This window comes from Stegostoma tigrinum, chromosome 17, assembly GCF_030684315.1.
Source record: "Stegostoma tigrinum isolate sSteTig4 chromosome 17, sSteTig4.hap1, whole genome shotgun sequence".
NCBI classification, from domain to species: Eukaryota; Metazoa; Chordata; class Chondrichthyes; order Orectolobiformes; family Stegostomatidae; genus Stegostoma; species Stegostoma tigrinum.
Genome location: NC_081370.1, coordinates 18,076,703 through 18,089,662, shown reverse-complemented (window position 1 = coordinate 18,089,662; position 12,960 = coordinate 18,076,703). Strand labels below are relative to the sequence as shown.

At 40.4% G+C, this 12,960-nt stretch overlaps 1 protein-coding gene across 2 annotated transcripts in view; it reads left to right on the top strand.

The window, feature by feature from the left end:
- LOC125459241 (bestrophin-2-like) overlaps window positions 1-12,960 on the top strand; it is a 70,159-nt gene that overhangs the window by 35,941 nt on the left and 21,258 nt on the right. For both annotated transcript variants that reach the window (XM_048545420.2, XM_048545421.2), the window contains one exon: window positions 4,362-5,650. In XM_048545420.2, coding sequence (XP_048401377.1) covers window positions 4,362-5,650 — 1,289 coding nt within the window. The remainder of the gene's footprint in view (window positions 1-4,361; window positions 5,651-12,960) is intronic.

Here is a 12,960-nt window from a genome sequence, read left to right as displayed (position 1 = left end):
CATTACAGGCACAAAGGGAGGGTAAAAAACAAAAATAAAGTTGCTGGAAAAGCTCAGCAGGTCTGGTAGCATCTGTGAAGGAGAAATCAGAGTTAACGTTTTGGGTCTGAGTTCTGAGGAAGGGTCACCAAAACATTAACTCTGTTTTCTCCTTCACAGATGCTGCCAGACCTGCTGAGCTTTTCCAGCAACTTTGTTGTTTTACTTGATTTACACCAACCGCAGTTCTTTTGGTTTTTAAGGGAGGCACACAGAGAGATAAAAATCCATTACAGACACAAAGAGAGGGTAAACCTCCATTACAGGCACAAAGAGAGGGTAAGTCTCCATTACAGGCACAAGGAGAGGGTAAGTCTCCATTACAGCCATAAAATACAGGAAAAGCCTCCCGTCTAGAACTAAATCACCTAAGAACCACCATTACTGAAAAATAATAATCTTTAAAAAAAGATAAATAGTTGAACACTTTTGGAAGTTATGGTATCAGAAATGTTTTTGCCAGAAAGATTTAATTTCAAAGATGGGAAAAATAGAATACATAATTAGACATCCTTGAGGACACAATGCTTCAGGTATAGAATCACGTCTCAGCTGGAATGTAAGTCGGGAACAGAACTAAAAAATACACTTCTCCACACAATTGGAAGTACTGCAGATGATATTATTGTTCACCATACTGAAATATCGCACACATTCCAAATGGTGCCGAAGGCCTTTGATAATTCTTTAAATCTAAGATGCAGTAAAATTCTTGAAAGGGGAAGATTCAACAAAAGAGTGCGGCATGCAGGTGAATCCATAGATGCTTCCATTAATGGTCTCTACAAGCTAGTGGAGAGCAGTAATTATTGTGATTTATAGTCAGAATCATACAAGACTAGATTGCTGCAGGCATTGCTGGTGAATCTTTGTCAGACTAATTACAGTTAAAAATAACTAACCCAAGAGAAAGCCATTCACCAGTTGGAGAGTAATTTTGGAAGTCTGGAAGGAAAGCAGGTCAATCCTATGAGGAGAAGGTAAAACTTGGCACAAGAGAGCTACAGAATTTATGCATTTCTTAAGTACAAAAGACATACGGATAAACGTATGAAGCATGCAGGATAGACAGAGACAAAGCCATTGCCAGATCTATGGAGTAAAGAAATATCAAATATGTGAATAGTGCTCAGATTTTAAAACTGAATGCCCTTATCATAAGAAAATATGTCACTTTCACAAAATGTGCCAAAGCAGAAGCCAGCCAGAGAAAAGCAAAATGCCAAAGTACTACCCAAACAAAGAGATTAAAAAAAGGTGAAACATTTTGAAGACAAATGCACAGTTCTCCTCGGCAAAATCAGTAACCAAGACAAAATATTTTGACATACTAACATTTGTATCAAAATCCAGAACTTTCACAAAGATTAGGAAAAGAATTCCACTGACACAGATTAAAGGTGTAGTCCATTCAACTCCAAAGATGACAGTACTAAGAAGAGACCCAAAACATGAGAAGAAAAATAACACCTACAACAGTAGGGATCACCCTGACAGCTGCAAAGGATAGGTGTACATCATCAAAGTCATGCATAAAAGAATTACAAGGGATTAAAGTCCGTTCAATTCAAGAGGGAGCCACGGACCTCAGATTATCAGGAAGACAGTCCAAGTCAAATATCTTCTACCCAACAAACTACCATCCTTCCAAGTCTGAGGAGAACATCTTTGGGTAAAATGGTGAAACATGCAGATTTGAATTTTCAAAGTCAAAATCTTGGAGGAAGATGAGATAGTAGCAAATGCAAATATATAAGCACATGTAAAACAGTATAATCATTATGAGGATAATGGGCTGGGGGGTAAATGTTGTTGATGGGACTGGAAAGATATAAAAATATTCATAATTAACTGAGTACAATAAATGTCACCCACTGTGATGATGTCATTAGGGACTCAGATAGTATAAAGAAGGAGCTTGTAAGGCATAGGTCTGGGGTTAGGGTGCTCCTATCACTGTAATAATGTAGTTCATAATCTGTAAACAGTTGCGGTTGTGAAGTAAACTACATATTGTTTATATAACAAAATTCTTCTGCTTAGCCCAAAAAGATGAATATCCTAATTCACACTGAACCACTTCAAGCTTGAAAGAATCCATACATACCACTACCTTCTCTTCTTCCTCTTCTAAAGATGTGAAATCATGTTTAACCCTTTTGTAACTATATAGTAATTCTTCATATAATGAACCTGGTCAATAAATATCAGCAGACTGTTTCATTATGTGGCCATCACAGATAAACACTGATTCAGCAGAGAAGCTATAAAGGAAATTTAGTACCAGGCTTTGGGCCTTACTAGTCTCACCACTGGTTACAAACTTTGGCAGCACTGAGAAAATTCAACTGGCATTCCATGTCCTAACAACACTGAGTAAACATTATTTTCTCCTTAACTTTCTCTCTGTACTTTCTCCAAGTGTATTAAATTTACACATTCTAGTTTCTGACTCACTGACCAGTGGAAATAGATTTTATTTTCCTGATTACTTTGTAAAAATCCTTCTCATAGATCTCTTCTTTGTTCAGATACAATAAGCCCCAGTTTCTCGACTGTTGCTTATAGATAAAGTCTATCAATACTTGGGAAATCTATTTTGCATACTTTCCAAAACCTTGGTATAATTCCAAGTGCTCAAAAGAGAGCACACATTTCTGAAGAAGAGTCCTGACCCAAAATGTCAGCTTTCCTCCCCCTCTGATGCTGCCTGGCCTGCTGTGTTCTTCCAGCTACAGACTGTGTTATCTCAGACTCCAGCATCTGCCGTTCTTGCTATCTCTGACACTATTCTAACTGTTGGCTAACTAATAATTTGTGTAGATTTAATACTATCTCTTTGACATTGTCCTGATGTATAAGACATAGGATGCCAGATACTTATTAGTTACAAGAAAGTGAGTCAGGTGAGGCTGAAACAATAATATTTTTACATCCATCTTTTGTACTTTGCTGCCATCTTTGTTGAACTTCATTCCTCCTTCCTCTAGAACCTTGCCCAACTGCCCATTCTTTCTGTGTTGGACATTGAGCGATGGCAGGGCATAAACAATCTTCGCAATCAACATCTTCACCTGATCACACACACCGACGTTTTCCAGCCGTTGAATCATAGGAATGAGAGTAAAAGCAGGAAATTGATTGATCTTCCTCTCCTTATCCCACAGCATTAACGCCATTACTAGAATGCCAATTTTCACCCTGTGGATTGAAGTTGGATCCTAAGGAATGTGTTCAGTTTCCACCAGGGCCTTAGGGCTCCAAGTACCTCCCGGCAGTTTCCATGAGCAGACTGTGAGCTGATACGCAGTGCTATCCAAGTGTTATACGATTAACAATGATCTTATTCTTTTCTGAGATATCAGCCACTGGTGATCATGTGAGTTGCCACATGTTCCACGTACTTTTCAAAAAGCTGTAAAAGCACCTTTTAGACCAAAAGGGATATGTAAAAGTTAACTGTTAGATTTATGTACAATATATTACTGCTCAGAAGCAGCATATAAAGTAAATACGGATAGGTACACTCCACATGAGGTTAAAAACAACTTTTCTAAAGATATTTCTTACATTCTTTGATAAGTTAGAAGCATTTGTTGGAATTCCCATCCTCTGAACTTCACCCGTTATCATTCAGCTATACCTGAGTTCATCAACAATCTGAGACCTGAGGTAGGTGTAAAGTGCCAGCAGTAGACACTGCCTCCCTGCTAAAACTATAAGCAGTAAGGAACTGCTAACCTTTGATGACTGGAAGCTCTTGTCAAGTGGATTTCTGTCTGCTGGGATGTAGGATTCTGGGGAAGGTCCACCACTGCCCACTTAAGTGCCTGGAAAGAGGTGTCACAGAGCTCTTGCTAGCTCCCCAACTGGTGGGCAAGACCCTTGTTACTTCCAGTAAATAACACTAACATTGCTTTTATGCTATTGGTGAGAGACAGCACTAATGCTGGGAAATTACTGTTTCTACAAACATCTTCCTTTAATGGTTCACCCATAGGGAAAATCTTGTCCATGTAGAAGTGTGTATCATGCAATTTAGTGAACTTTACATCCACAGAAAATTATTGAAGAATGATCAGATTTCATATTGTGGTGAATGTATTTCTCCTCAGTCAAAGAACATGGAGGCTAACTCCATTCCATTGAGGTGGGAAAATATGGAGGATCTAATTTGGTGCATTCTATTCCATCAAGGTCAGCTGTACAACAACTTTGCCAATTGTGAAACCTTGAGAAAATACGCTTTTTTTATGTTTTGAGAAATACAACATACTGGATTATATCAGCTTGCTGAAAATGTATATTTGCATCCATTACAGCATGCTTAAAGAGGAGATGGAGTTCCAGCCCCTGGAACAGATCAATGAGAATGAAGAAGTAAACCATGCCACCCCACTTCTGAGTAACTTAGGCCGACTTCTAGGAATTCCATCAACGAACTTGCAGAACATTTCCAGATCCACTCCTCGAATTAATCTGATGAGGAAGAGGAATAGTGCTTTATCACAGGCTGCTATGTACAGTTTCCTGAGCTCAGAATCAACACCTAATGGCTTCCATAAACCAGGAAGTCTCCCTCCAAATAGACCCTTCGCAAGAATTCACCGAGCCTCCTCATCCTCTCGTTCACCTTTAGGGTCCACCCAAGGTTGTGTTGCCTCGGATAGTGAGGCAAGGGATTTCGACAGCTTCATCGCCTCTTCACTTTATGACAGACCTGGCTACTATAGTGCACCTCAAACACCCATCCAATCTATTCCCATGACATTTCCTCTCAAAAGGATCCCTTTAAAGAAACCCTCTATGTTGGCTAACATCTCAGTCTCCTCAGGTGGAAACCAAGGCAGCAATGGCAACGTGTCAGCCTCCAAACCTGATGATCTGGACAAGGGAAACACTATTCATGCCAATAAAGGAGCCTCCCAGAATGAAACATCTGCAAAGGTCCTAGCAGTGGAAAGTGGTAACATTGCATCTGAAGACGAAGTTGCGACAAGTACCAGAAACAGTAAAGAGACTCTTATACCAACATCCAGCAGCATGATTCCTAATAGCAGTAATAACCTACTACTGGTTCCTGAAAGCCCATCCTGTTTGTTGACATTCAGCTCTTCAGACACAGACAAGCCAATCGAATTCAAACAAAAGCTCAATACAAGCACTGGTTTCAGAGCTCGCAAGCATCCTAGACTGACACTTGAACCCTTTGGACAAGTCAACAGTCCAGACCTTTCAATTCCTTCACTGAACACACCAGGCTGTGGCCCAAACATATCCACCTTTTCCTTCACACCAGTGTCTTCCCCAATGCTGGGGAGGTCAAAGGTACTAAGTGACAGTGGAACGATCTCTGGCAGCGATTATAAGGCAGGAAGCTCACCTTCCCTGGGGTTTTCTGAAATGGGCACATCCTCCAAGTACCTCAATATAACCACTCAATCCATGACCACTGCTGATTGCACAAGTGATATCAATATGAAGACACATCTGAAATATGACACCATGCCTCCAAATGATTCAAGATTCTCACTCAATGATGGAGACCTAGTCAACCTGATGGATATTATAATTGAAACTGCAGAAAACATTCCTGAGAATGGGAAAATGGGTAAGCACGCAGAAGCAAATGACTGAGGTGAAACATTAAAGACTCTATGAATCATTTTGCTTTCTTGACCTTATATAGCTTTATTCAAACCATATTTTAAACATGGCAAATTTTGAATGCAGCTCCAATGTAGCATATAGTTAAGCAAGCTTACATAATGCAGTGTAATTGCTACGCAATGATTTCTCATTGTGGAGTGTTTAAGAAGCAGCTCTGGTAGAATGAAATAAAACACAAGCTTTTATTCTGGCTTTTCATCTTTGAGTATACCAGTATGCCAGTTGCAAGATTCTAATGTGAATTAAGAGGCCTGAGCAACCTCAAACCAGCACTGAATTAGCAAACTCACAAAAGCACAAAATTGCCCCTAAATTTGCAGCTGCACTCAATCAAGCAATATGGTGACTGGTATAGGAGATGGAAATTCTCACACTGGTGCAGTGAAATGTTCTTTTGGTTTCAGATTGCTTCTGATTTGAAGTAAAAATGCAGGGTAGACTTTAACCCTATCATGTCCATTGTGGAAGTGTTTGATCCTGAAACTCAGTGCCAAAATATAAAGCATTCTGTTCCCCAAGACCATCATTCTTCAGAATGAGAGGCACAAATTTCACCATTCATTTCTCATTTCTTTAAAAGATTATCATCCCCAAAGCCAAGCTTCAGACAGTTAGTGGATTCAAAGTTAAAAACAACTACAATGAAAGGTAATGGACTAGGTTTTGTCAGTGGTGACATAACAGTGCTCACTGGTAACCTGAAAGAAAGTTGTCCACAAAGATTATAAAATGTGAGGCTGGATGAACACAGCAGGCCCAGCAGCATCCTGCTAGACCCTTTGGGTCTAGGCCCGAAACGTCAGCTTTTGTGCTCCTGAGATGCTGCTGGGCCTGCTGTGTTCATCCAGCCTCACATTTTATTATCTTGGATTCTCCAGCATCTGCAGTTCCCATTATCACTGTCCACAAAGATTTATTGGTTTCTGTGGTGTGGATAGTTTCTTTCCCAATGCCAGTTTGGATCTAGCACCTAGTCAAGAAGATTTCCATCCAGTAACTGCAATTCCATCATGCAGGATAAGCCACTAATTACACTGAAGTAAGCTCACAGAGACAAAACAAGCACATTTGTCCACTTTGGATTGTAAAGTTCAGACTGAGTGTTGACAGCACCAGGATGCCAAAGAATATAACAGCTGACCACCTGTGCACATACAGATGGCGACGATCACAACACAGTGCAACATCAGAGCCTTCTGGCTACTGCCCACTTGCTGTTTGCTTCATCTGCCCTTCTCCCCTTCTGCTCGTTGCTATCCATAATTCCCCTACTCCCCTGCTACTTTTGCTATAAGTTCATCATTTAAATATATGCATCGAATGAAGATATAAGCTAAATTATCATAAACTTTTAGAAAAGATTATTCTAGCTTTTTACCATGTTGGAGAAATTTGACATTCAGTATGTGAAATTACTCCTTCAGGACCAGTGATAATATCCAGCAGTAATTACATACTTCTAAAAAACTTTTTCTAACCAACCTGTTCAGAGATGTTATGACACACCACTGTAGCAGGTTGGGACTTGAACCCAGACTTCCTAGCTCAGAGGTAGGGATACTATCACTGCACCACAAAAGTCCCTTAATTCCAGACTTCTTAGCTATTAAAAGCCTAATTACACCAATTCAACAAGATATTACATTTTCATGTGTTTTTACAATAGGATTAGGAGCCTAAGAGTGGAAGCTGACTTTAGGTTTAGTTATTTCTAATTGATTGTATTCTGAGTGCATCAATACTTTATAATTTCTCTCCAACAGCGGGGAAGACACAATGAAAGTTTAAAGGTGAAGGTGATAGTATCATCCACTCGTTGGTGAATCACAAGGTGATCCAATGGAATGAAATTCCTTTCCCTGTGATTGAGGCTTCCAGCGGTGAAAGTTCTGCCCACTGAGAACTGCAGCCAATCAGAGGCCAGCAGCACTTAATTGCTATTTCCTGGTGACACTGTACTTAATTGCGGCCAAGGGTGGCAGAAACATCCCAGGCAATAAGTGAGTGAAGGCAAAATGCTGGCCATGGGAGGAAATGTGGGGAGTAGAGGCAAGGGAAGAGGGGTGGCTTTTGGTGATTGCTGTCCATTGCAAGTTCCCTCAAATAGATAGAAAGCAGCCTGATAGCAAGCACCACTCCCTTTCATGGAAGGCCACTAATAAACCTGAAAGGTTTTGCTAAGTGGATTTAGAGGGCGAGGAGACCAGCAGAAACTCCATCACACCACAGCAGGCTCAAGGATATTGGATGCCAGTCGGCTCATGATTGTGTTAATTGACATTCTGCTCACACCAGCCCCTTTTGCCTCCCACTTAATTAAATATTCATGTGGGGCCTCTTCCTTCAAGATGATGTTGGCCTGGCAATGGTTTCTGGCACATAAAATTCAACCCCCAGTGAGATATTGGAGGTGATGTCAGGAAGATACTGAATGACTGGAAATGGAAGCAGAAACCTGCTGAAAGGCAGGGGATGGATGTAGAAACAAACTAAAATACACAGAGGCCAAGTGATTCAGTGAACAGAAGAACATTGGGTCACTCCCATAAAATCCCTTACACTGACTCTGAAACAATGCTGAATTTCACACGGTCGTCTTTTTGAACGTGCCATAATTTTATGTTCAGTAGCCGGCAGTAGAAATTTTTAGCACCTCTTATAAAGAAATATGGTTTCAATTTCTTGATTGTAAATTATTTTTCCCAGATGTTAGGGTCTAGGGAGATGAAGGTATAGCCACCAACACCAGAATAATTATAATCAGTGATGTTCAAGAGGCCAAAACTGGATGAGAGCAGAAATGTCAGGGTAGTAGTGATGAAGGAGGTTACAAAGAGAGGAGGGGCATGACCCTGGAGGGATTTGGAAACAAGGGCAAGTATTGTAAGATTGTACCTATGCTGGAGCAAGACACAACAGGTCACCAACACTGCTAGCTAGCAGTATTTACTCAGCAATAACCTGCTCATTGACACTGGTTTGGATGTATTAGCTTTTGACCTCATTACAGCCTTCGTCCAAACATGGACGAGAAGAGCTGATCACAAGAGGTGACGGCCCTTGACAGCAAGTTAGTATTTGACGAATTATGGTATCAAGGAGAAGTGGCAAGTACCATTTGTGCCACACATGTGCCTGGCAATGATCATCTCCAACAAGAAAGAATTTAACCACCTCCCCTTCATATTCAATTGCACTATCATCGCTGAAGCCACCACTATCAATACAAATAAAACAAGTAACTGCAGATGCTGGAAGTATGAAACAGAAACAGAAATTGCTAGAGAAACTCAGCAGGTCTTGCAACATCTGTGGAGAGAAAGCAGAGTTAACATTTCAAGTCCTGTGCCCCATCTTCAGAACTCAACACTACCAGCTGCTCCCCTCTGAGCCACTCAGGCCTCAGAATCTCTCCACCTCTCTACCAGCTCTCCCCAACTAAGGGCTCCTTTTGAGATACCTCAATGGCCATCTTTTGATTTTAGGAGGAACACTTTTTAGTTTTCGGGGGCTCCGTTTTAAGTATTAATAACTTCTTGACAAAGTGATGCAAGCACTTGATAATTGTACTTGCTGTATTGTGTACAAGTGATTTGGTCTAACACTGGAGCAGCATGAGAAAGATTTGTCAATATCCATAATAAACATCATGCGGTGTTTAAACATAAAGCCAAAACACAGAATGAAAGCATCAATTTCCTAGATGTGTCAGTATTTAAATAGACACAATAAACAATATAAGTTAGCAACAAAATGGAACTTCTGTAAATTAACAGCCATTATCCTAAACACACTTTCCACTGACAGGTGAAGTCACAGTTAAACCATTGCACTTTTGCTCCTAACATACCTCAAACAATTCATAGTATGTGTGTGATGTTTTGAGATGTGATAACACATAAATGCAAATTTTTATGAAATATAACTGTTCTGTGTTAAATTACAAAATGTCCATTACAATACCATCCACTACATTTTCCCCATATATAGCTCTTGAACTTCTGCGGCTTTAGTCTAGAGACTTCACATTAATTTGCAAAGAACTCATTACCTCCATTTACTTGTTCCCAGTTCGGTGAGTATTCCACTCTATTGAAAAGCTTTAAATGGTTTTCTCCCCTTTGCAAACCCTGTATCCTCCCAGAACTTTCCATCATTTAGAGACCATTTTCTCTATTTTCAAACTCTCTATTCCTTTGCCACAGAGAGAGGAATGGAGTGGGCGGCTTTGGAGTAGAATTAGTGGTAATGCCTTCGGATTTCCCAATATTTAACTGGAGGAAATTTGTGCTCATCCAGTGCATGTCGTCACACAAATAACATAACAAATCAGCTCCAGTGTAAAATTTAACAGAGGTGACACTGAGACGCACTGAAGAGTGGAGATGAAACACAACATACAACGTAGGATTAGAGATTTAGAGAGTCACACAAAAGAGTTAGAGATGGGTAAAATCAAAATATTGATATCTGGCTTATATTGGCGTATTATTATCACTAACACAATCTTGAACATTAGTGCCTGTACAAATGAACCAGATTGGGGATGCTGGCAGAAATGTCACTGTCAGTAGACTAATTCACACACACTTTTCCCCTTCTCTGACACGGCAATTCAATCCCATGGACACCACCAACCATCACACTGGAAGTCATTCTTCATATGTGACCTTATATATGTTTTGACTGAGTGCAATTTTCAATTGACTGCATGAACAGAGGAGTTAATATTAACAACTGTGTAACTGGCACATGCACCGTCCTGTGTGTAGCTGAGACTTTCACACCAGGGAAATCTCAATAATTTAGTCCTGTTTTGCGTTGTTAGTTGACCTCAGATGGTATGAACATGGTGCAAGCTGTGTCATACTTGAGCCAGAGAAAAATAGAAACAAGCAGGCAGTACATCAGCTAGCTCTTACTTTTGAGGACCCCTTCTGCAGAGGGATAATTGACAGCTTGGTTTGGCTGTGATGTTCCTCTCGACAACAGCAAAACTTGCAAAATATTGCAGATGCTAGAAATCTGAAAATCGAAGCAGGAAAAGCTTGTAAAAATTACTAGTTCAGTCAGCAGTCATTGGAAAACAGGAGCTGAAGTTTCCGCTCTCAAGCCTTTCTTCAGGACTGGAAGATATGACAGGCAAACAGCAGTTAGAAAGCAAAACAGAAGAATAAGGAAAAGTTTAACGAGGAGAAATAAACTAGAGAAAATGAAAGAGTAGGACTAGGAAAGTGCTTGCAACAAAAGCAGGAGATGGTGAAATGATAAGTGGTGTTAGCAGAAGGCAAAATGAGAGAAATAAGAAGAAGATAGAACAGCCAGGGTGTACAAATACCTGGAGGAATTGGTAGAAAAGGAAGTGTAAAAATTCAACAACATAGGCAGGTGATGATCAAATAGTCGAGCAGTAGGAAATAAAGCAGATTGCCATTGATTGATTGATCCGTCTAGATTCACATAGGAGCACTAGCCATCAGAGTACTAGAGGCCTGAAAGCTTCTGCCAAATCATAAACTAGCAAAGAATCAGCAATGTCAGAAAGTGGGAAGAAGATTGAACAGTAAAGAATAGTAACCTGACATATATATTACTTCTGCTAGTTCAAATGCACTTTAGCTACAACAGTCATGGGATAAAGGAGGCAGCAGTTCCATGGACTGAGATACAGCCAAAGAACTATTCTCACAAAGCAACCCAATAAAGGGAGAGGTCTTCAGTTCACCCAGATTGGATCAGAGGTTTGCATCACCAATTCCCAAGCTGCATTCTTTGTCTCAAAGATAAATCCACGGATGGTGCTAATCAGAGCCTGCACATCAGTCCTTCAAATTGAAACCAATGTTAACAAGGCAAGAACTAATTCCTGTAGATCTTAAATACTGTCACTAAGTAATGGAAGTTAATATCACCCTGATGGTTTAACAAGTAGATGCATCAGGTTGATGGTACAGTGGCTAATAATTCAGTACTCATAAAGAACAGACCAGAAAAGAGCTGCCTTCATCTGATAACAAAACCTCAGTTCAGTTGCCTAATTCTGCAGCACTTCAGACAAGTGGTCTATAACCAGCCAATCTGTAACCCAGTCTGAGTTATCAATAGTAAGATAATAAAATGTGAGGCTGGATGAACACAGCAGGCCAAGCAGCATCTCAGTGAGTTATCAATAGTGCTATATTAAACTGTTAAAACTTTCAGTGCACTGGTATGGGAATACTGAATTATCAGAAATGCTATCTGTTAGGTGAGAGGTTGAATGAAACAACACTTTATATACTTTTTCTCCTCTCTCACCTCCTCCAAACTTTTCCTTATAAGTCACATCTGCAATGAGGACAGCTTAACAGTACTGATCTTATGCAACAGATCCTTTAGTATGTCAAAAGTAAATCATTTGAATCGAAGTACATTCAAACATCTTAAGAATAGGAAAGGTGCCACATTGGGCAGCACGGTGGCTCAGTGGTTAGCACTGCAGCCTCACAGCGCCAGGGACCCAGGTTCAATTCCAGCCTCGGGCGACTGTCTGTGTGGAGTTTGCACATTCTCCCTGTGTCTGCGTGGGTTTCCTCCGGGTGCTCCGGTTTCCTCCCACAGTCCAAAGATGTGCAGGCTAGGTGGATTGGCCACACTAAATTGCCCGTAGTGTTCAGGGATGTGTGGGTTATGGAGGATGGGTCTGGGTGGGATGGTCCAAGGGGCAGCGTGGACTTGTTGGGCCGAAGGGCCTGTTTCCACACTGCAGGGAATTGAATCTAATCAGGGAATCGAATCGAATCTAATCTAAATGCAAGTTAATTCTTTCTTTAGCCTGTAACTTACCTCTGGATGTTCACAATTTCTGCATATAAAAAGTACATTATCACTAGCAGATCAAATTCCAGCTGTCATAAAACTCCCCACCAGACACTTCTCCATAATGAAGTTGAACACTGACTGTTAGAAACTAAATTTTAGAACTGTGGAATATACACTAGTCCCAATGAGTGAATTCTAATCCTGCCAGGAACTGAAGAAACAACGTTTTTACAACATCAGTAAAGTACCTCTTTCTATAAATATACACACACACTGCACATAGAACGCCAAAACACAAACCACATCCCAGGGGAAGATAGTGGACTAGCATAAGAGCAGAAATAGCCAGAAAAAGTGATTAACCTTCAGAGATACGTGACTGCAATCAACCAGACTGCCAGTGGTAAAATGTTCTTGCTCACCCGTCCAACAAAATCTTAGATACTAAGA